Source organism: Maylandia zebra, linkage group LG16 (assembly GCF_041146795.1).
Source record: "Maylandia zebra isolate NMK-2024a linkage group LG16, Mzebra_GT3a, whole genome shotgun sequence".
Classification (NCBI taxonomy): Eukaryota; Metazoa; Chordata; class Actinopteri; order Cichliformes; family Cichlidae; genus Maylandia; species Maylandia zebra.
The window spans coordinates 1931347-1952401 of NC_135182.1; the positions used below are offsets into that span (position 1 = coordinate 1931347).

At 43.4% G+C, this 21055-nt stretch overlaps 1 protein-coding gene across 7 annotated transcripts in view; it reads left to right on the top strand.

The window, feature by feature from the left end:
• kalrna (kalirin RhoGEF kinase a) overlaps positions 1-17711 on the top strand; it is a 147866-nt gene extending 130155 nt beyond the window's left edge. For all 7 annotated transcript variants that reach the window (XM_076875398.1, XM_076875397.1, XM_076875399.1 and 4 more), the window contains 12 exons: positions 2225-2387; positions 9545-9607; positions 9822-9849; positions 10283-10445; positions 11336-11457; positions 11541-11672; positions 11749-11910; positions 12495-12573; positions 12656-12707; positions 13127-13275; positions 13660-13798; positions 13893-17711. In XM_076875398.1, the coding sequence (XP_076731513.1) occupies positions 2225-2387; positions 9545-9607; positions 9822-9849; positions 10283-10445; positions 11336-11457; positions 11541-11672; positions 11749-11910; positions 12495-12573; positions 12656-12707; positions 13127-13275; positions 13660-13798; positions 13893-14441 (1801 nt within the window). In that variant the 3' untranslated portion in view covers positions 14442-17711. The remainder of the gene's footprint in view (positions 1-2224; positions 2388-9544; positions 9608-9821; positions 9850-10282; positions 10446-11335; positions 11458-11540; positions 11673-11748; positions 11911-12494; positions 12574-12655; positions 12708-13126; positions 13276-13659; positions 13799-13892) is intronic.
• Positions 17712-21055: the final 3344 nt, after the last annotated feature.

Genomic DNA, 21055 nt, shown 5'->3' on the forward strand with positions numbered 1-21055 from the left:
AAGAAAGAAAAACAGCTGAAAACTTCGAGGTGATTCCCACAGAAATAGACAGGATAGAAAAAACTTGTACCTTGTTCCTAACTGGAAACCAGAAAGTGAAAAGTACTCGTGTGGAGCTAAAACCGACTTTTTACTTCAGTTCCTAACACTCTGCATTTTCTTCTGTTTTTGTACTTTTTTTTAATTTTTCCTGCTTTCTGTAAAAAAAACAAAAAAAACAAAACCCTCACCTCACCTGGGTCATTGCGGTGGCCTCAGTCCTGTTCTCCTCACAGATGTTTGTTTATTCCTCTTATTGTTGCTGCCCTACTAATAATTATTTTATTCCACGGACAAAGTTGTATTTAATTCTTTTTTTGTGTTGAATTTATGTTGGCAGTTCACTGTACAGAGTAAAAACATTGACTGAGGCTCTACAACATTCCTGTTTTTGTTTTGTTTGTTTGTTTTTGTTTTGTTTTTTATCTAAAAAAAACCTTTTGCACTATTTATGACAAGAAAAATATGAATGAAGTCAGGCTGTGCAATATGTTTGGTGGCAAGGTCAGCGTTGTACTCTTGGTAGTCTATTAATAATACTGATTTTAAATTTGTTAAATAAACCTTTTGGACTTGAGCACGAGTTAACAAAGCGGTGTCAAGGTGAAGATGTTTTATTTGACATTTGGCTGATGATGGGTGACGGTTTGTAGTAGTTTTTAATATTTGTAAATAAACCACAACAGCAAATGTGAACCCGAGTGTCTGCCTGCATGTGTGTTGCACTGTTATACCATTTTAGAAGTAAAGCTCTCTTAAAATGAGCCAAACATCATCACAGAGACACGTTTTTGTGACAAAAATAAATGTAACTATCAACAGATATTAGCAGAACGTGAAGAAGTAACGACGGCGATCTCATATCCACACCTGAAGCTGAAATACATACATAGAAATACTACTGTACAGAATACCACTTTGAGTCCAACCTGAGACGTGTCAGCATTGTTTAGGTTGGTGTACAGGAGAGAAAGAAGTTCATGGACACAGAAATATCAGACTAGTTCAAAGTTGTCATCCAAGCAGACTTTGTGCTGATTCCAGCTCTGCTTATTGGGAAGTTTCTAGATGAAAGATTTCTGTCAAGGTTTTAATGCCAAGAACCAAAAATCCCCACAGCCACACTGTAGATTCAGGTATATAAACCCTTTACAGTGTTTTGTTCCTGTTTGGTTAATTTCAGCTTTTTGTGTATGTTGTTACATTTGATTTGTTTCGTTTCAGTTTTCACTAACCTCATGGTTTGACACTCCACAGAAGCTACAAACTCTAAACTTAAGTGGTTTAAACTTCAGAGCTTTGAATAAATGTAGCAGCATTTGGTAACTGAACAAACTGTAAAGCCTTTAAAATCTTCTCAGAGAATAACTGTGGTTTATTCTCAGCTGCTTTTTCGCCTTGATGTGTTTTTAGGAGTTGAGCTAACTTTGCACTGGAATAAATCAAAATGACTAACACAAGGTTAGAGGTGAACAAAAGAGATTTATGTAACTTTCCTTTTTAAGCTGCATCGCATCGACGTGGACGGGAAGTCCTACTAAGCATAACTATGTATTTAAAGTTTACAGGAACTATAAAAGATTGAATTTAACAAATTAAAAACATCATTGCACTAATTCTTGTACATAGAAGTCCAGCTGTGTCAATAAAGTCCGAACTCTCTGTCATCTGCTCTAATGTTCGTCTTCATGAACCAGAAGAGTCTGGCTGCAGATTCAGGCACTGGTCCTGTCTGGATTTTCTCAGACTCGAGGTCTACAGCCATTCTTTCTGTTGAAAAGTGTTTTTTGTTTGTTTTGGTTATTGCAGTAGCCTACATTGTCTTGTTTGTAGAGAATGTATTTTTGCTTTGTTGGAGGCTAACATCCAGAAGAGCAGTTTTGGGATGCTTCGGGTACTTCCTAAAAGATTTCCAAATGTATGTAAACATCTTTCAGTCTTACAATAACTCATAAACTGAAAACAACAAGTCCAAGATGACAAAAGTTCAAACCCCAATAGATAATTTATCGATACTATTGTGGTCTTGTCTGTATCTATTCACCTTATGAAGCATTACGTCATGTCATAAGCTGTCACCATAGCAAACTGACAGGTACGTTGCTGCTGCAGCCAGACTCAGCTGGACACCTCTGAGCTTCACTTTGATTGGCTGGTTGATGTTTGTTGTTCCCATACTGTACAGGAAGTCTCTGTCGTGGAACACACTGCGTGCCAGGAAGCGCGCTGAAGACAAGGATGCCTTCTCAGTAGGGGTCAAAGGTCAGGAGAATGGCCTTCTCCGTAAGCCCAAAGAAATCACTCCTCCTACCCCGTTCGCCTCGTCCGACCCTGTGGTGAAAGGCAAAGTGAGTAAAGCAGGCCGACGGTGCGCACTGGTGATGTTATGTGTGTGCCAAAACCCCTCGCCTCCACCGCCCCACTCGGTTTATGTTCTTTGTCCTAACCTCAGTATGTGTGCGTGTGTGCAGACACCTGTAGACACACACACAGGTGGATGTGTCTCAGTGGGACTCCAGGAGTGGTTCTCAACCTGCATGATGCATGAATTCAGACTGATCGGTTTTATTTCTTGGATCACGTCTGTCCTACGGGACCACGATTTCTCTATTTAAAACCCTTACTGGCTGCAGCTGATGGCGTTACAGAGTAGCACAATTACTGCCATCGACAAAATCTCGAGCATTGCATTGTGGGAGAGACTGACTAGGATATTTTGTGGAATCTTTGGAACAAATGATTGACTCAGAATTCAGTCAAAAGACCAGGAGTGACATACTGTTAAAGATTTTCTTGGAGTGGTAACTGGATATGCAGGAAGCCAAACATACATCACAGGTAAACTGTCAGTCATTTGCAGTATTGAAGAGTTATAAAGAGCTCTATATATAATATATATAACTATATAGATATTTAGAGCTTTAGCATATTCTGCTCTGCACATTAGCATGTTCATTTATGCTACATTACCCAGTATTAGCTTCTAAAAGTTGCTTTAATTCAAAGATTTTTCCCCCAAATTTTGTATTAACTGTTGAGGAATGGCAGCAGGTGTTATACATAATCATCCATTCAGAGGCTCAAAACTCGTTGGTTAGTTTGAACTGCCAGCAGTTTCATGGCCTTTTGAGGTCTGCAGCCTCTTTATTTTGTAACAAATGAAACTTGAGCTTTTCACTGTGAAAGAGGAAGTTATCATTAGGCTGAAAAACTAGACATTTTAAATATAATATAGACATAAAGTATTCAGAATGAGCTCAAACATGTGTAGCAGTAATGTTAATCTTTTAAACACTGATGTGTTGTAAGGTGTTTGTTTCCTAAAGGAATGGTTTGAAAAATAGAATAGAATAGAATTCAACTTTATTGTCATTGCACATGCACAGGTACAGGGCAACGAAATGCAGTTTGCATCCATCCAGAAGTGCTTTAGTGATATAGATATATTACAATATATATTAGCAATAATATAGATATGTGAGTAAGATAAGAGATAAGATAGAACTTTATTAATCCCTCGGGTGGGTTCCTCTGGGAAATTCGAGTATATTACAGAAATGGGTCTATTATGGTATGTTATAATGTACACGGTATGAAGTATGTTGTGAATATTCTATAACTATAAGTATGTACAGGCTGTAGTGAGTACAAGCTATGTACAGGATATGGACAGGATATAAATATGAAAAACTATACAGAATATGAAATAAATAACTTTACAGAAATCTGAGATATGCAGCTATACAGAAATGGGAACTATGCAAGTTATAAACAGTTGTAGGGTTAAAAATTATCGTATGTACAGAATGATTATTACAGAGCTATACAGTAGTGCAGTTAAGGTAAGTGAGGGTGTAGATAGTTTCTACAGAGGCTATATAAAGTGCTGGTGGTTGTGAGTGGTGGTTCAGTCCATGTTATTATTGTGTGTTTGAGGGTACAGTTGTCCATTGTGGGTGTGTGTATGTTCAGTCCATGAGTTAACGTGGGTCAGATGTCAGGAGGCAGAGTTCAGGAGTCTGACAGCTGTGGGGAAGAAGCTGTTCCGGTACCTGGTGGTCTTAGTCCGGAGGCTCCTGTAGCGCCTCCCAGAGGGCAGGAGGGTGAAGAGTCCATGTGATGGGTGACTGGGGTCTCTGATGATTTTCCCAGCCCTTTTCAGACACCGCTTCCTGTAGATGTCTTTTATGGCAGGAAGTGGTGCTCCGGCGATGCGCTGGGCAGTTTTCACGACCCTCTGCAACGCCTTCCGGTCCGAGGCAGAGCAGTTCCCGTACCAGACTGTTATACAGTTGGTCAGGATGCTCTCGATGGTGCAACGATAGAAGTTCACCAGGATGTCTGAAGACAGGTGGTTCTTCCTCAGAGTCCTCAAGAAGAAGAGGCGCTGGTGAGCCTTCTTGACCAGCTTGGAGCAGTTGGTCGTCCAGGTGAGATCCTCGGAGATGTGGACTCCCAGGAACTTGAAGCTGCTCACACGCTCCACAGCCGTCCCCTTAATGTGGATGGGTGGATGTGGGTCAGCATTCCTCCTGTAGTCCACGATGAGCTCCTTGGTCTTCTCGGTGTTAAGCAGAAAAATACTTCCACGACTTATTTTTTCAGCTAATAATAAATATTTTTCTGGTTATATATTTATTTCTTTAACAATAAACGTAATGATATTTCACAAATCTCCTGTCAGGAAGGAGTGCAGAAAGGTAAGACTGCCCATGTGGAGTACAGATCCAGTTTATCTTGCTAACAAGCGGAGGACGATGTCTTTGCTTGTGTGTGTGGCTCGTTTCCATCTGCACTCCACTGCCCAGAGCAGTGTGTCCACCTCCGTACTCGACCGTGGGGATGTTGTTACTTGGTTCATATTAAGGATTTCTCTTCATTGAAAATTCTGAGTTGTAGGGGATCAATTACTTATTTCAGTCAGTTACAGATCAATTTATGACTTTCATGTGTTTTTCTGGAATTTTGGTTGATATTCTCTCTCCATTAAAATGAAACTACCATTTAAATTAGAAACCATCCGTTTCTTTGGGAGCAATCTTGCAAAGAAATTCAGCATCATTATTTTCCCCTTTGTAATATCTACTTAGACCTTGTTGAAGTCAGTTGGCTAAATCCAAAAAGAGCAGTGAATTTTAGCTGGTCACAGCCTTTATACAAAATATACTTGTGCTCACATTAGAAATTAGTCTGACTTATTTGTTTTCCGCACATGCAACCACTACAGCTGCTCTTACAGTCTCTATGCCTATCAAATCCCACTTTAACCCATATGCACATACTGCCAGAAGTATTCACTCACTCATCCAAATCATGAATTCCAGGTGTTCCAATCACTGCCATGGCTACAGGTGTATGAAATCAAGCACCTAGGAATGTAGACTTTGTAAAAGAATGATCCGCTCTGTAAGTTTCAGTGTGCTACAGTGATAGGACACCACCTGTGCAAGAAGTCCAGTCGTGAAATGCTGAGGCACATAGTGTGCCAAGGTCACCACCTTTGGGAAGATGAGGAATAGCTCATGATTTGAAGTATATCACATCCTCTGCCATGGTACGGGCAATCTTATGGCATGGACAAGTGAAACCAGGTTACCACTGTTAAATAATGATGTGCTTGCTCATTGAAGTGGCATGATGAAATCTGAAGTGTACAGGGCAATACTCACACAGTGTGACTGACTCAAAGCATACTGCAAAAGCAAACCAAGTTTCTAATTGCACTGAAATTACCTTTAATCGCCAACCCAACCAGATGTTTTTCATTTTACTGAAGGCGAAACTGAAGACAGAGAAATCCACAATCAAACAGCAACTGCACTAAACACATAGCAGAGCATCTCAAGAGAGGAAACAGCGTTTGGTGATGTCCAAAAACAATTCTTATATGATTCATTTGGCAACTTAATTTTAAGCTTCTATTTTTTTAATTCCTGGTTTTAGCACAATTGGATACGTCATGTGACACTTTGTGTTGCATTTAATGCTCCTCATTCATTTTAAAAAGCTGATCTCCAGTGAACAGTGAAAAAACTGCGTCTCCAATCAGTGAACAGCTGCAGTTGATCTTGTTGGCAGTGATGTAGGCTGTGGCTGGATATAGACTTCAGCTGTGGTTCAGTGTGTGGTGCTGTGAATAATGTATGTCTATGCAAGACTGTTGGAAGATGCAGTGATTTTATGAAAGAATTTTTCTTATTAACATAGTATAATCAAAACGGAGCTGTTGCATGTATATGTATTACAACCATGCAACTTATGCTGCAGCAATAAGAATAATAGCACAGCCAAAGTCTTGAGTAATCATCAGCCACAGGCTGCAGTCATAATCACAGATGCAATCTCTTTTTGAGAGACTTAACATATCAGATATACATTGTCCTTTTGTATATATATCTAGCGTTATAATAATCTTATGAAGACAGATACTCTAGGATCCATCCATCGATCTTCTTCCGCTTATCTGAAGCTGGGTCGTGGAGGCAGCAGCCTAAGCAGAGAAGCCCAGGACTCCTCCTCCCCATCCACCTCCTCTAGCTTGTCCATGGGAACACCAAGGCCTTCCCAGGCCAGCCGAGAGATATAATCTCTCCAGCGTGTCCTGGTTCTGCCCTGGGGGGGCCGCCTGCTGGTGGGGCATGCCCAGAACACCTCGCCCAGGAGGCGCCCAGGAGGCATCCATGTCAGATGCCCGAACCACCTCAGCTGGCTCCTTTCAATGTTGAACACCTCCTGGATGGCCGAACTCCTCACCCTATCAGTAAGGGAGAGGCCATCCACCCTACGGAGGAAGCTCATTACTGCCACTTTTCTCCGCGATCATATTCTTTTGGTCACTACGCACAGCTCGTGACCATAGGGTGAGGGTAGGGACATAGATCGACCGGTAAATTGAGAGCTTCGCTTTTTTCTGCATCACTGTAGCCACAGCACTAATCACCACCCTGTTGATCTCCCTTCTCCCGTCACTCATAAGCAAGACCCCGAGATACTTAAACTCCTCCACTCAGGGTAGGAGCTCTTCCCTGACCAGGAGTGGGCACTCCACCCTTTTCCAGCTTAGGACCATGGCCTCACACTTGGAGGTGCTGGTTCTCATTCCCACCGCTTCAGATTCGCCTGTGAACCATTCAAGTGCAAGTTGGAGGCCATCACCCAATGAAGCCAACAGAACCACATCATCTGTGAAAAGCAGAAATGAGATTCTCAGACGACCCAAATGAAAGCCCTCCGCCACTTGGCTCCACCTAGAAATTCTGTCCATAAAGATTACGAACAGAATCTGTGACAATGGGCAGAGTCTATCACTCACCGGAAACGATTACTTATTGCTTATGGCTATGCGGACCAAGCTCTTGCAACGGCTGTTTAAGGATCAAATGGCCTGTAGCAATGGGTCAGACACCCCATACTCCCGTAGCACCTCCCATAGCACACTCTGAGGGACACGGTTGAGTTCCTTCTCCAAGTCCACAAAGCACATTTAGACTGGTTGGGCAAACTCCCATGCACCCTCAAATATCATTGAGTGGGTAAAGAGCTGGTCCAGTGTTCCACAACCAAGACGAAAACTGCATTGTTCCTCCTGTATCCGAGGTTTGACTAATGGATGAACTTTCTTTTCCAACACCCTGGCATAGACTTTCCCAGCAAAGCTGAGTGTGTGTGATCCTCCTATAGTTGAAACACAACCTTCTTAAAGATGGGAACCACCACCCTGGTCTGCAAATCCAGAGGTACCGCCCCTGATTTTCACGCAGCATTGTAGAGGATTGTCAATCAAGACAGCCCTATAACATTCAGAGCCTTCAGGAATTCAGGGCGAACCTCATCCCTCAGGGGCCCTGCCACCAAGGAGCCTCAGTGACCTCACCTGCGGAGAAAGAAGCCTTGTCCCCAGAGTCTGCTTCCTCCACGGAAGACATGCCAGTGGGATAAAGAAGATCCTCGAAGTATTCCAGCCGCCCGACAATGTTCTCAGTTGAAGTCAGCAGCGCTCCACCCGCACTATACACAGTGCAGGTAGAGCACCACTTTCCCCTCCTGAGTCGCCTGGCCATTTGCCATAATCTCTTTGAGGCCATCCGCATGTCTTTTTCCACGGCATCTCCGAACTCCTCCCACACCCAAATTTTTGCTTCAGCTACTGCCCAAGCCATGTTCCGCTTGGCCTGTTGGTACCTATCAGCTGCCTCCGAAGTCCCACGGGCTAACCAAGCCCGATAGGACGTCCTAGTGCCATATATACTTATAGACACCCTTAAGTTCAGACATGGTGTTCATTATTGACAAACAACAACAAAATGCTGCTCGGGTTCAGATCTCACTGTTGTTGCCCACATGAACGTTGAAGTTTCCCAGTAGTACAGCAAAGTCCACAGGTGGAGCATCCTTGAGCACGCTGCCCAGGGACTCCAAGAAGGCTGGGTGCTCTGAACCGTCGTCCAGCGCATAAGCACAGACGACAGTCAGGACACATTCTCCGACCCAAAGGTGCAGGGAACAAACCCTCTCGTCCACCAAGAGAAACACCATAGTACAGGCAGCAAGCCGAAGGGGATACTAGGATACTCACCCAGCATCTTTCACCAAGGGCAACTCATGACTGAGACAGAGTCCAGCCCTTCTCCAGGAGACTAGTTCCAAGCCGTGCGTTGAGGTGAGCCTGACTATACCTAGCCAGTACCGCTCAACCTTACGCACTAACTCAGGCTCCTTCCCCGCCAGTGACATTCTCCTAATTGCTAGTCTTGGTAGCCAGGGATCGGTCCGCCAGGGCCTCCACTTATTGAACCTGACCTTCCTGTGGGTGGTGGGCCTACAGGAGGATGGGCCCGTGTCCCTCTCAGGCTGTGGCCAGTCGGGCCCCATGTACTAATGCATGACCCAGTTTGCCAGTTTGCCATTGGAGACCCTAATAGGAGACAAAGCCTCCCGAGAACATAGCCTCTAGAATCCCTGGGACACGCACACCCCTCCACCACGATAAGGTAGCGAATCATTCTAAGAGTCGTACTGCACTCCCCAACCAAAGATTTTGGCTTATCGCAGGTTTAACAGTTTGAACATTTTCTGGTGATAAGGTTAGATTTACAGTCTTAAAGGACTGATTAGTAGCCTCAAAACTTCTAATTATCACTTAATGGAAAGACAAATGGTGGCAGTTTTACAGTGTGTCAGAAAAATCCAAAAGGACTCTCAGGTGAGTAGGATCTGAAGTGTCCACTGTAGCCACTGTTTTGCTCTCATTTTTTCTCATATTCTCAGAATCTTTCCTTTGTTCTCTTTCATCTCTTTTCATATTTGACATCATTTTTTCTGTTTTGGTTCTGCTCAACTTCGTCTGCATCTGTCCCCTCTCGTACTCTTTCCTCCTGTCGTTCCCGTTTTCCTTGTTTTTGTACATGTTTCACCTTTTTTATGTCCCATCTCCATTCTCTTACCTTTGACTTTTATGTGCCTCCATTCCCCTTTTATTCTTTTCCCTTGTTTCTTCCTCCACCAGGAGGTCCAAACTTCAGATGATTCAGATTGTGGTGATGACATTGACCCAAAGACGGGCATGGAGGTACCAGCTGTTCATTTTCATTGAAAAGATCTCTGACTCGGTGTTGAATACTTTTCTATTGAATTATTATATCAGCATTAGACAAACACTGTGTTGGAGACAAATGTGAGAGAATTTAAGAAGTTTAAAATCTGGAACTATTATGTATAAATTCATTTTATATAATACTGCTTCATATATGCTGAAAACTAATCCACATCTAATTATTTTCCAGCTTCTGAACCCAAACTTCATCCAGGAAGGTGAGACATACATAAGGCAGTTAATGCAAATTACATTTATTTATTCATTGAATAAGTTGTGTGACAAAGCAAAGAGGCTTCCAAATGCTTTTCACTACCACGGGAGTACAAGAAGCCCCAACTCCTATGTCAGTCTGGAACAGCAGCAAACCTGGTAATAAATGATGTGCTAAAATCAGCCTGATTATTCTGATCTGAATCGAGTGATTTGGCAAAACTGGTCATTATTTATGCTAATGCAGTATAACAGCAATGCAACAATTCCTTCTGAATACATGAGAGAGGTTTGAACTGTTCCCAAAAACTACAGAACTGAGCTGAGAATGCTTGAGGTCACACATGCCTTCGCTCAGAAACAACAACGTGATAAACTGTGGACATTTTAACTAAGAGCTGAGGGGAACGTGGTTTGTGATGCGTTTTCTGTGTGCAGTGGCTCCAGAGTTCTTGGTCCCACTGTCAGATGTGGTATGTGCATTCGGAGAGACCGTAGTCCTCTGCTGTAAAGTCTCAGGACGGCCTAAACCTTCAGTCACTCTGAAGGGCCCCGACCAGAATCCAGTGACCAACAACAGCCGCTTCACCATAGACATCAGGTAACGAAGAGACCACGAGGAACACCAGATGTGTCCATGAAGGCTTTCCAGAGGACCATTTCAATGCTGCATTCAGATTCTTGTTTTTCCTCACCTGCTTCTCCTTCAGTGTTTTGACTTTTAAACATACAGTGGTGTAAAAGTGTTCACCCCCTTCCTGATTTCTATGCGTTTCCGATCATCAACCAGATTTAAATATCAGACAAAACTCACACAAGTAAAAACAAAATGCAGTTTCTAAATGAAGGTGTTTATTAAGGGAAAAAGACTAAACCCTCATGGCCATGTGTGAAAAACCTAGTAACTAAGCAGCAACAACTACAATCAACTGAACGTTTGGCAGTGAGTCTTTTGCATCGTGTTGGAGGAATTTTGGCCCACTGATGCTTGTAGAATAATTGTAATTGAGCCATCGGAGGGTTTTCAAGCACGAACAGCCTCATGCCACAGCTCCTCAGTCAGATTCAGATCAGGACTTTGGCTAGGCCACTCCAAAGTCTTCATTTTGCTTTTCTTAAGCCATTCAGAGGTGGACTTGCTGCTTTGGATCACCGTCCTGCTGCAGAACTCAAGGGCACTTCACCTAGAGGTCACAAAGAGGTGGCCAGATGTTCTCCTTCAGACAGCAGAAGTCATGGTTCCATTTTCCACAGCAGCAAAACAGCCACAGACAATTACACTCCCACTACCATGGTTTACTGTTGGTACGATGTTCCTTTTCAGAAATGCTGTGTTACTTTTACGCCAGATGTGATCGGATGCCAATTATTTTTTCACACAGGAAATCAGGAAGGGGGCAAACACGTCTTCACACCACTATAAGTAGTACCCTCTATGAGTGCAGCCTTTTGATCTTTCCTCCTCTCTCCATACTCCTACGCACTGTGCAGGGATACAGGTGACATCTTGTTGAAAGTCTGTAATCTGATGCCTCAGGATACAGGAATCTACACCTGTGTTGCTGTTAATGACCACGGCACTGCATCCTCCTCTGCCTCCATCAAAGTCCAAGGTGTCGCACTTTGATTAACACTGAGGACCATTTGAGACGGTTACTGTTGATTTGGGGTTGACTATTTTTGTCTTGGCTTGCAGGTATCCCAGCAGCCCCAGTGAGACCTGTGGCTCAGGAGGCCAGCAGCACAGCGGTGATGATCCACTGGCTGCCCCCACCTTCATCTGCCCACTGTACTGTCAGCAGCTACACTGTGGAGTATAGACAGGAAGGTCTGTGTATTAGCCACTGGAATTGTTCTGTAGTGATGTTCAAACAGACTGACCTTTCCTCCTCTTTCACTCACAGACTCGTTCCTGTGGCAGCAGGTGGCCAGCAGCAGGGAGGAATGTGTGCAGATCGACTCTCTGATCCCCGGAGGTCACTATCAGTTCAGAGTTCGGGCCTCCAACCGCTGGGGTGTCGGCCCACCATCGGAGCCCTCAAATATGGTCACACTAGCCAGCAGCAGTAAGTCGCACGTGCTCTTAACAAAGAAAAGTAATGCATGCATGAGGATGCATTCAAGGATACCAAAAGGTATCCTTGAATGCATCCTAGACCTGAAGGTGAACAGTTTTAAAATCTCAAAGATTTGAAATTGAATTTGCCATCAGCTGGTGAGAGTATGACACACTCCACCCCTGGAAATATATCACAGTAGAGAGGAGTAAATGAAGAAGGTTGTTTGCTGGAGAGTGGGCAGGCAGGTGAGCCTCGGGTAAGTCCTGATTCCACAGACTCATAAAGCCTGAGCGCTGATCTGGCTGTGAGCTTTTCAGTCCAGAAAGGGAAGTAGGGGAGAACAGGCGAGGCACGCTGAAGCCGATTCACCACCATGTGGAAAATAACTGCTACAGCTTGTCCTTATTACACAGCACTGATGAGGCAATGAGCTGACCGGGCACCTCTGCCCATGGGCATAAACACCGGTAGATCAAGGCGAACCACCTCTCCACCTAAGAGTAAAGAAAGAGGAAATGAAAACAATTTCTCCACTAATGCTGACATGTTCAGGGGGAATTATCTTACTTATGTATTTGTTCTTTGTCCAGACTCTGGCTGTGATGGGACGGGCATTCATTGGAAGGAAAACTTTGAGTCAACCTTTACTGAGATCTGTGAGATTGGAAGGTAAAACGATTTCAGTCACAAATAACGTCTCTATCGAGCCAAAGCAGCCGGTTTTTAATGCAGTCTCACTTGCTTTGACCAGGGGACGGTTCTCAGTGGTACGGAAGTGTGTCAACAGGTCCACTAAGAAAGAGGTACTTGTTCCTTTTGTTTAACTTCTTAAAAATTAAACTTGATATTTTATCAGCTACTGTGAGATGCAGACACATTCAAGATGTAACCTGTTTTAATGATCGTATAGATAAACTTGATAATCTGTCTGTGTTTGCACAAACAAGCATTTTATTATCTGGCTGTAAATCCTTATAATCAGCTCTGCGCCACCTTGATGAAAAATCCACAATATGTCATCGTGCAGAGTGGTTTTGTCTCAAAACTTTAACTTCAGGCGGGGTGGCTGCAGCTCAGGAGGTAGAGCAGCTCATCAACTAATCGCTTGTATGTTGGGCAAGATACTGAACCTCAAGTTGGATGGAACTAGTCAAATAGATGCACCTCGGCATAGAAAAAACTATATTGCACGTTTAAGTGTTTTGCCTTTGTTCTCCACTAGGTGGCAGTGAAGTTTGTGAGCAAGAAGATGCAGAAGAAGGAGCAAGTGGCTCATGAGGCAGACATTCTGCAATATGTCCAGAATCACCAGCTGGTGTCATTGTTGGACACCTACGAGTCTCCCTCCTGTCTGATGCTCGTCCTGGAGCTGTAAGTCCAGTGTTTGGCTGCTGCACGGTTTTTTTATCGTTGTGTTTTTGCTTGTTTTTCACAACAAGTAGAGTTTTCAGCTGCTTTTAGAGCCCGCGTGGTTTGGTATGAACCAAACTAGATGGCTGTTACTTTTTAATAGTTTTCTTTTCAACTTTGCTCTCTTTGAATGTTTTCATAATGTTTACACTTTGTCAGCACAACCAGGACGAGCAAAGCAGAACAGCTGCTCCATAATGTGAACGTGTGACATCACCCATTCACAGTGAATGAGTTACAAAGCCTGCAGTGCATATTCACAGCTGTGTGTAATAGCGGGTCTACTGAGCGATTCATTCAACCACACAGTGCAGAAATCGAAACTTGTCTGTGTTTCCATGTTAGACTGGAGGATGGCCGCTTGCTTGATTATCTGGTTGCCCACGATGAGCTGATGGAGGAGAAGGTGGCCTTCTTCATCAGAGAAACACTGGAGGCCCTGGAGCACCTTCATACCTGTAGAGTGGCACACCAAGACCTGAAGGTGACTGCAGGTTTTTGTCACATATGAAAAGAAAAATATTGACAATTGTTGTTTGCTCACCTGTGTCTAAGTCATAACTCTGTTTTTGCTGTAGCCCGAGAACATCATGGTCAACCTCCATTCTCCCATGCCCAGTATTAAGTTAATCGATTTTGGCGATGCTGTCCAGTTGTCTGCCCACCGCCGATACGTCCACCTCTTGCTCGGGAATCCAGAGTTCGCTGCGCCTGAGCTGATCCGTGGCGCTCCAGTCTCCGTGGCCACAGACATGTGGAGCTTGGGTGTTCTGGCTTATGTCATGCTTAGTGGCGTTTCTCCGTTTCTGGACGAGTCACCGGAGGAAACCTGCATCAACATCTGCCGCCTAGACTTCTGCTTCCCAGATGAATACTTCTGCAATGTGAGCCAGGTGGCGAGGGATTTTGTGTCATCATTACTGCAGCAGGATCCCAGGAAGCGGCCGAGTGCTACTTCCTGTCTCCAACATCTGTGGGTGGGTCGTGGAGGTGGGGAGTACTCCAAGACACCACTGGACACGGCACGGTTGGCCACATTTATCGATCGAAGGAGACAACTGCACGACGTTCGGCCCATTATGAACGTGAAAGGGCTGGTGAGCAGCGGCATGGGAAACACACTGTGACGGGATCTGAACTCCCACAGGAGCGTTTGATTGTCTGTCTGTCAGTGTGTGCGTGGGACAGATGTTTGGTGCTGAATCCTTCCTGTGGTGCAAAATGGAAACTCTTGCTACTGCAGGACCACGATCAGTCCCCTGTAGACCAAAACCTTAACCCCAGAATATTTATTTATTCTATTACCTTGTTATTTGTTCATTTACCGATTTCAGCAATGACACATGAAGCGGGTCAGGTAAACTGCCAAAACACCACAAGAACCCAAAGAAGTCAGCTGGACTAAGGTGGAACTGGATGTGTTGGCTCCAGTTTACCGTCATGTAACTAACTGTTGGGACTTTGCAGAGGCCTCTCGCTGAGCTGAGGACTCGTGCAGTTGATCTCAGGCTCTGGGGCAGTGCTGCCTGTCGCTTAATAGAGGGTCCTGCACAAAGTGCTGTTTGAACTGCAGGTAGTTGGACAGTTGCAGGAACACCGTGATGAGCCTGTTTCTAGTATATTTGTAATCATTTCCTTTCAAGGACAGTGTCAGCACAGTGTCCTAAAAATTATATTTGCATATCGATAAACTTCAGCTACACTTTTGAAGGGAAATATATTTCCCCACAGTTTACTCGAATATGCTGGTATTCAAAATATCTTCTTCCTCTTCTCCAGTTTCTTTGTCACTTTTCTTTCCCCTGTTTTTACTCCTTTCAGGCAACAGATTACAGATTACTACAGAGGTGGGAAATAACAAATACTCTGTTACAGTACTTAAGTAGGATTTTCAGGTATCTGTATTTACTCCCTACATTTTCATAAAAGGCTCATTACTTTAGCTTTGACACATTTAAGGGGTAATATTATTATCATTTCACATCACTGCAGGCCCTCTGGAACAGATTTGAACCTAAATGTTGAGGACAGTAACATCGACGACAATCCTGTTACGACAAGAGGCAAAAACATATCAGTTATACATCACACATACATTAATAGCTCTACTCGGGGGGTAAAGTGGACCGCAACAAAAAACATTTTTGGTGTAGATACCATGAGCTGCGATGCACTTCAGCATGTAGCTAGCACTACAGAAGAGGAAGTAACGATGTTTTAACTGGCAGATCATTTTAAATGTACCTTTAAACAACTCAACAAATATAAACACACAAAGTGTTTGTGTGCAGTGTGGACAGCAAGTACAGCTGCTTTGTTTCCCAATGAATGCGTTCACTGAGAGATGGAGAAATGTGAAAAAACTAGATTGGAAATTACATTTAAATGTAGTTTTGAGTTTTTGGATCCAGCCGTTTGTTTTCTCACACATCTGCAAAACAAATCAAAGGATTCTGACTTTGTGTGCATGAAAGAGCAGCTTAGTGCTGAGTCGGTTCATCTACAGCACTGTGCTTAAGTTTAAAGTAGTGCACGATGTTTGCCTGCTGCAGAGAACCTGTTGCGTTCATGCTCACTGTTACATCGGCTGATGCTGGTTGGACTCCCTCACTGACTTCCATCTTTGTGCTACAGAGGGAGTGTAAAACAGCCTTGTGAGTCTGTGTAATCTCTGCTTACATCTTGTTAATTCAGTTGGTTAAATTCACAAAGAGCGGTACATTTTAGAGCAGCAGCAACACAAGTCAGTCGATCACAGCCTGTAGACAAAATGTACACAATCAAAATGAATGGAGCTGATGTTGGTTTCCCCTCACTCCAGCCGTACAACTGATCTGAGAGTTTCACACCTGCCAAATCCCACTTTAATCCCCGACTATGTTCTTGTACTATTTAGGTGTTTCAGCAGTCACGAGGCTCAGTTTACATTTCTGTGCATTTTCACTTTTACTTGAGTTAAGAAGTTTAATCAGCAGTTTTCAACACGAGTGTCCATCGTTCTCCTAAAGTGACGGCTGTCTGTGGTTTTGCCACCTCTGCATATTTGATGACACAGTATTTGTGACTCACTCAAGCTAGAAACTGATAAAGTGTTACCGAAGCATCTGTAAGGATCTAAAACTTTAAGTATGGACGATGTTTCTTTGTTTTTCTAACATGACTTCATCACACATGCATCAGTATGTTGTGTGATGCTGTTACTTACATGGAAAAGTCTCTCCGCAAAGAAAAACGATGCGTAGAATTATAATTTATGGAGAAACTGTTACCTGTAGCTGTCGTATAGGCCACATGAATAAGGACTGCACTTTTCTATGATCTACCTTTAATTTATTAAATGTTTATTTATTTCAGGACTGAACTAAGGGTGGTGTAATATTTGCTCTGGGGACCTAGAGCAGTCCGTTTACTCGACACATGGAGTTCAGAGGATGCCTAAACCTACTGAACTAAACGAGTGTGACTGTACAGCCGTGTAGCAGCAGACTCTGACTGAACTGTAGTGAATGTGCTGGACTGTCCTGAACCACAATAAACGGAGTTAAAATGCAAACATGTTGGCATTACTTCAAGGAAGATCAAACAGCGTCTGGATCGCCGCCTTCTGTGGTACATATGGACGACTACCGGACGTTAGCAGGATGCACCATGGACACAGTTTGCATCAGTGTTTACAGATTCTTTGTCCAAAAAGTAGGTAGTTTACAGACTAGTAAATACAAATCAGGAAAGACCTGCATGTAAATCACCAGTAATGGTTTAGAAATCAGGTTACAAAACTGTCTGTTTCTGTAAGTAAAGCCTGTGACATTTGGTGTGAAGGTGGGAAACTCCACCCTGAAGTCTGTTTTGTTGTATGTTTGTTTACCAGTCACTGTGGTGAATAACTGTAGTGGTTGGATCTCATTCATTCAGCTTGTAAATGTGCTCGTGCGGCTGCAGACCCTTTGGATGAAGTGGCCGCTGTTCCTGGGAGGCAGACGTTTACTGATGAATGTACTTTCTTGTGGAATGTGCTCTGTCGTCTGCTTTCACCCACTCGCCACACTCCCCGTTTTTCATCCTCAATCTTCCTCTAAGCATTTAGTGTCAAACAACAGCAAAGCTCATGTTCATGCTTGGATACTAAATGGTCCACAGGAAGGGAATTCGTCTTTAGAAGCAACTTTCATATCGGACGTCTGGTAAAATATTACCAAGTGTCTGTCACTGCAGCTGCAATCGATTCAGGTGTGTCCGAGTGCTGTTTTTCTTTTTTTACCACTCTCTCTTTCTAGTAGAGATTCTTGCTGTCTTATTGTGGACTTGTTGGTCTTGTTCATTATTTGAACTAAAAATAGCAGACTTCCCCAGTTTTTTCGACCTCTCATGCAAAATAAATCAATCAATAAAGAAAACCGTTTCAAGCTGTGTCTTTAGGAAAGGTGCTCGATGAGGTCACACAGACCGACTGGTCACTCGGGAAAATGAGTGTGGCCGACACTCATTTTCCCGAGCGGCTGTTAGAGATGGCTGGCAGTTATTAAAGTTGGTCGCCACAGTCACCAGGTATTCCAGGTATTCCAGGTTTCCCAGGTATTCCAGGTATTCCAAATACAGCAGGCAACAATTCCGTAACCAAAATAAATGAATCCCACCTAAAAACCTTCGGATAGAAGACAGGTGGCCGCAGAAATACAAACAAGTTTAAAGCACTTTGAGGCAACTGCTGTTGTGATGAGGTGCTGCATAAATAAAACTGGATTCAGTTGACTTCATGACTGAGCCGGTGATGGTGAAGGTAAGAATAAACTAGCTGATGTTGCTCACCTGTTTCATGCCTGCTCTACGTATCCCAGCGTTGTTGTTAACATATGTCCAGTCCTGTACCCTCAGAACAGCGTTGTGTGCAATAATTGCAAAGATGAGATGATGGTGTAAAATAACTCGTGGCTGCACTGACATGTATGTACTGCTGTTCTAGTCTCGGTGACTTACTGGCTCTTTTTGAACCAACTCACATTTACCCATACTGTCTGTTAGTACTTACAAAGTTATTAACTAAGTTTGATAAATAATACAGTTTAATTAATTAAAAAAAGAAATGTAAACTCACCTAACCGTGGTGGAGGGGTGTGTGTGTTGTTTGGGTCCTTGATAGACTCTAGCAGGCAAACTGGTCCATGGTGAGAGGCCAGACACCCATACGGAGGGCAAAAAGTCAGGGGCCAAATGCCCAGGTTCACTGTGGCCCCACCCTGAAGGCAGGCATGAGGAGGGACTGGACCTCAGCCCATGCATGTGGGAGTAGTTTTGTCAGGCTTTTGACCGAGACTGCTTCAGGTCTGCTTCAAACTGATTCTGCCAAACTGTCAGGCGACTCGGGAGAGAAAGCCGTGCTCTACGCACACTTCTGACCTCAAAATTATCTCTAGTTTTTGCAGAGGATGTGATTCTGCTGGCTTCATTAGGCGGTGGCGTCCAGCTTGCACTGGAATGGTTCACAACAGAGTGTGAAGCAGTGAGAATGAATTTCACCTTCAAGCCTGAGGCCATGACTCTCAGCTGGTGAAGTGTCCATACTGGGTCACAGTTGCTAAACTGAGTTACTTAAACTGAGTTTAAGTATTTCCTGGTCTTTTTCATGAGTGAGGAGAGGAGAAGTGGGATGTTGGGACCGTGTCTGTAGTGATGCGAGGCGGGTCCAGATAGAGCTGAGCATTAAACCTGGGTGAGGCGTGTTTCAACCTAAGGAAGCCCCGGGGTAGACCCGTGCTGGAGAGATCATATCTGTGACCTGAGCAGAGGGAGGTCTGAGCTACACAGGCTACTGCACCCATGATTTGGCCCAAGATGGATGGATAGGTGTGTGTTTTGATTGACCAGAATCTGGGTTTAGGTCTTGCACATTTATAAACGGATCATTGGGAGAATAAAATAGCCAGAAGGCAAAAGGACAGATCAGGAACTCGTTAGGGTTATAAGTGCAATGTGCAAATGTTGGAACACTGTGCAAAATATGGAATCTGAACTGAATGCAATGATCTGTAAATCTCATGATCCAACGTCTCCTTCAAAATGGAGAATAAAAATGATATCCAATGATTAAACTGAGAAACTGTAGCAGTTTAAGGAAAAACTTAGGTCATTTTTAATTTGGTGGCACCAACATGTGTCAGAAAAGTTCAGACAGGTTCATGTTTACCGCTGTATGGCGTCCCCTCTTCTTTTAACAACGATCCATAAACGTCAGGGACCTGAGGAGACAAGCTGCTGGACTAGTGGAAGAGCAATGCTGTCTCACTCCTGGCTAATATAGGATTCTAGTTGCGTAACAGTCCTGGATCTTCTCTCTCTTACTTTTAAATTCACGATGTGGCAAATTAGTCTTCATTTGGTTAAAGGCCCCTTCTACAACAAATCCATGCTGTTGTAACAAATGCAGCATGCAGTTCAGCATGATCTTGGTTAAAGATTCACTGGAAAAGATATTGCCTGTATGGGAGCTTATGCTGGCCTTAAACCTGCACATACCTTTCAGCACTGATGGTGGCTTTCCAGATGTGCAAGCAGCCAGTTCCAGGTACGTTTGCACCTCTATGTCATCAGAGAGACAAGCTCTAAAACTGAGTGCTGGTAACAAGCAGCGAAGCTCCAGCACCTCATTGTTTTGGAGAACATGGTGTCCATATTTTTTCTGAAAACAATAAAATCAGATTTTAAATGGCTTTGGTCCAGGAATGACTGGTGTTTGTGGATTTAACCTGTGTTTGTGGGTGACAGAGGAAGCTATGTTCACACGTTTCTGGAAGTATTCCTGAGCCCATGCAGTGAATCGTGTGTCTGAGGGTCCAGACTCTGAGAATAATCTAAAAACAATAATGTATTGTAAATGATGAGTTATTCTTTTTAAATTTACACTGAGGAACATTAAATTTACTTAGTCTTCATGTAGTCGAGCACTCAGGGTGTTCTGAAGCCTAACCTGGCCTTAAAAACGTGATATGTTAGAAATTCTATATTTGAGCTCAGTGAGGTGTTTGTTTCGTGTTCCACGTGTTCAGTGATTCCTGTAAAGACGACCATTCTCTGCCGTGCCTGGACGGTTTGAAGTAAAAACCACAAACCCAGTATTTCATCATCTGTGTGGACTCAAATTGATACTCAGTTCACAGCCTGTAAACTTTATAATATAAACATATGTAAATATATAAATGAGACATATATTGAAAACATGACTGAATTTATCACTAACTAGACAATAATTAGCTGGCTTAGCATAGTTATTGCTAATGATTGTATTGAGTTATGAGTTCTGGCTAGCTTCCACAGCAAGCCTTTGGTCTTGTCTCTCGCCTCTCACCCACAGCCTCTCCACTGTCGCCAAATAGCTCGCTCATATGGGGTCGTCTGATTGTTGGGGTTTCTCTCTGTTACTGTGGAGAGCACCTTGATGTGACTACTGTTGAGATTTAACTCTTTATAAGTAAAATAAAATTGAATCAAAGTAAAAAACACACACATATAATTCTTTAACCAAAGGGGTGATTGAAAAGTCACTGATCTGGAAGTGCACCAACAGTCAACGGGTTCTTCAACCTTTCCAACTGTACCTGATGTGTACAGTAGCTCGGTGGTTTGTTGACATCAGTGCTCTCTCTTGATGAGGAGAAAAATAAACCAAATTTGAACTGAAACGCTGCCAGTGAATCAAAATGTTTCCAGACTGCTGTGAATCATTAATCAGATCCATCCCAGCACC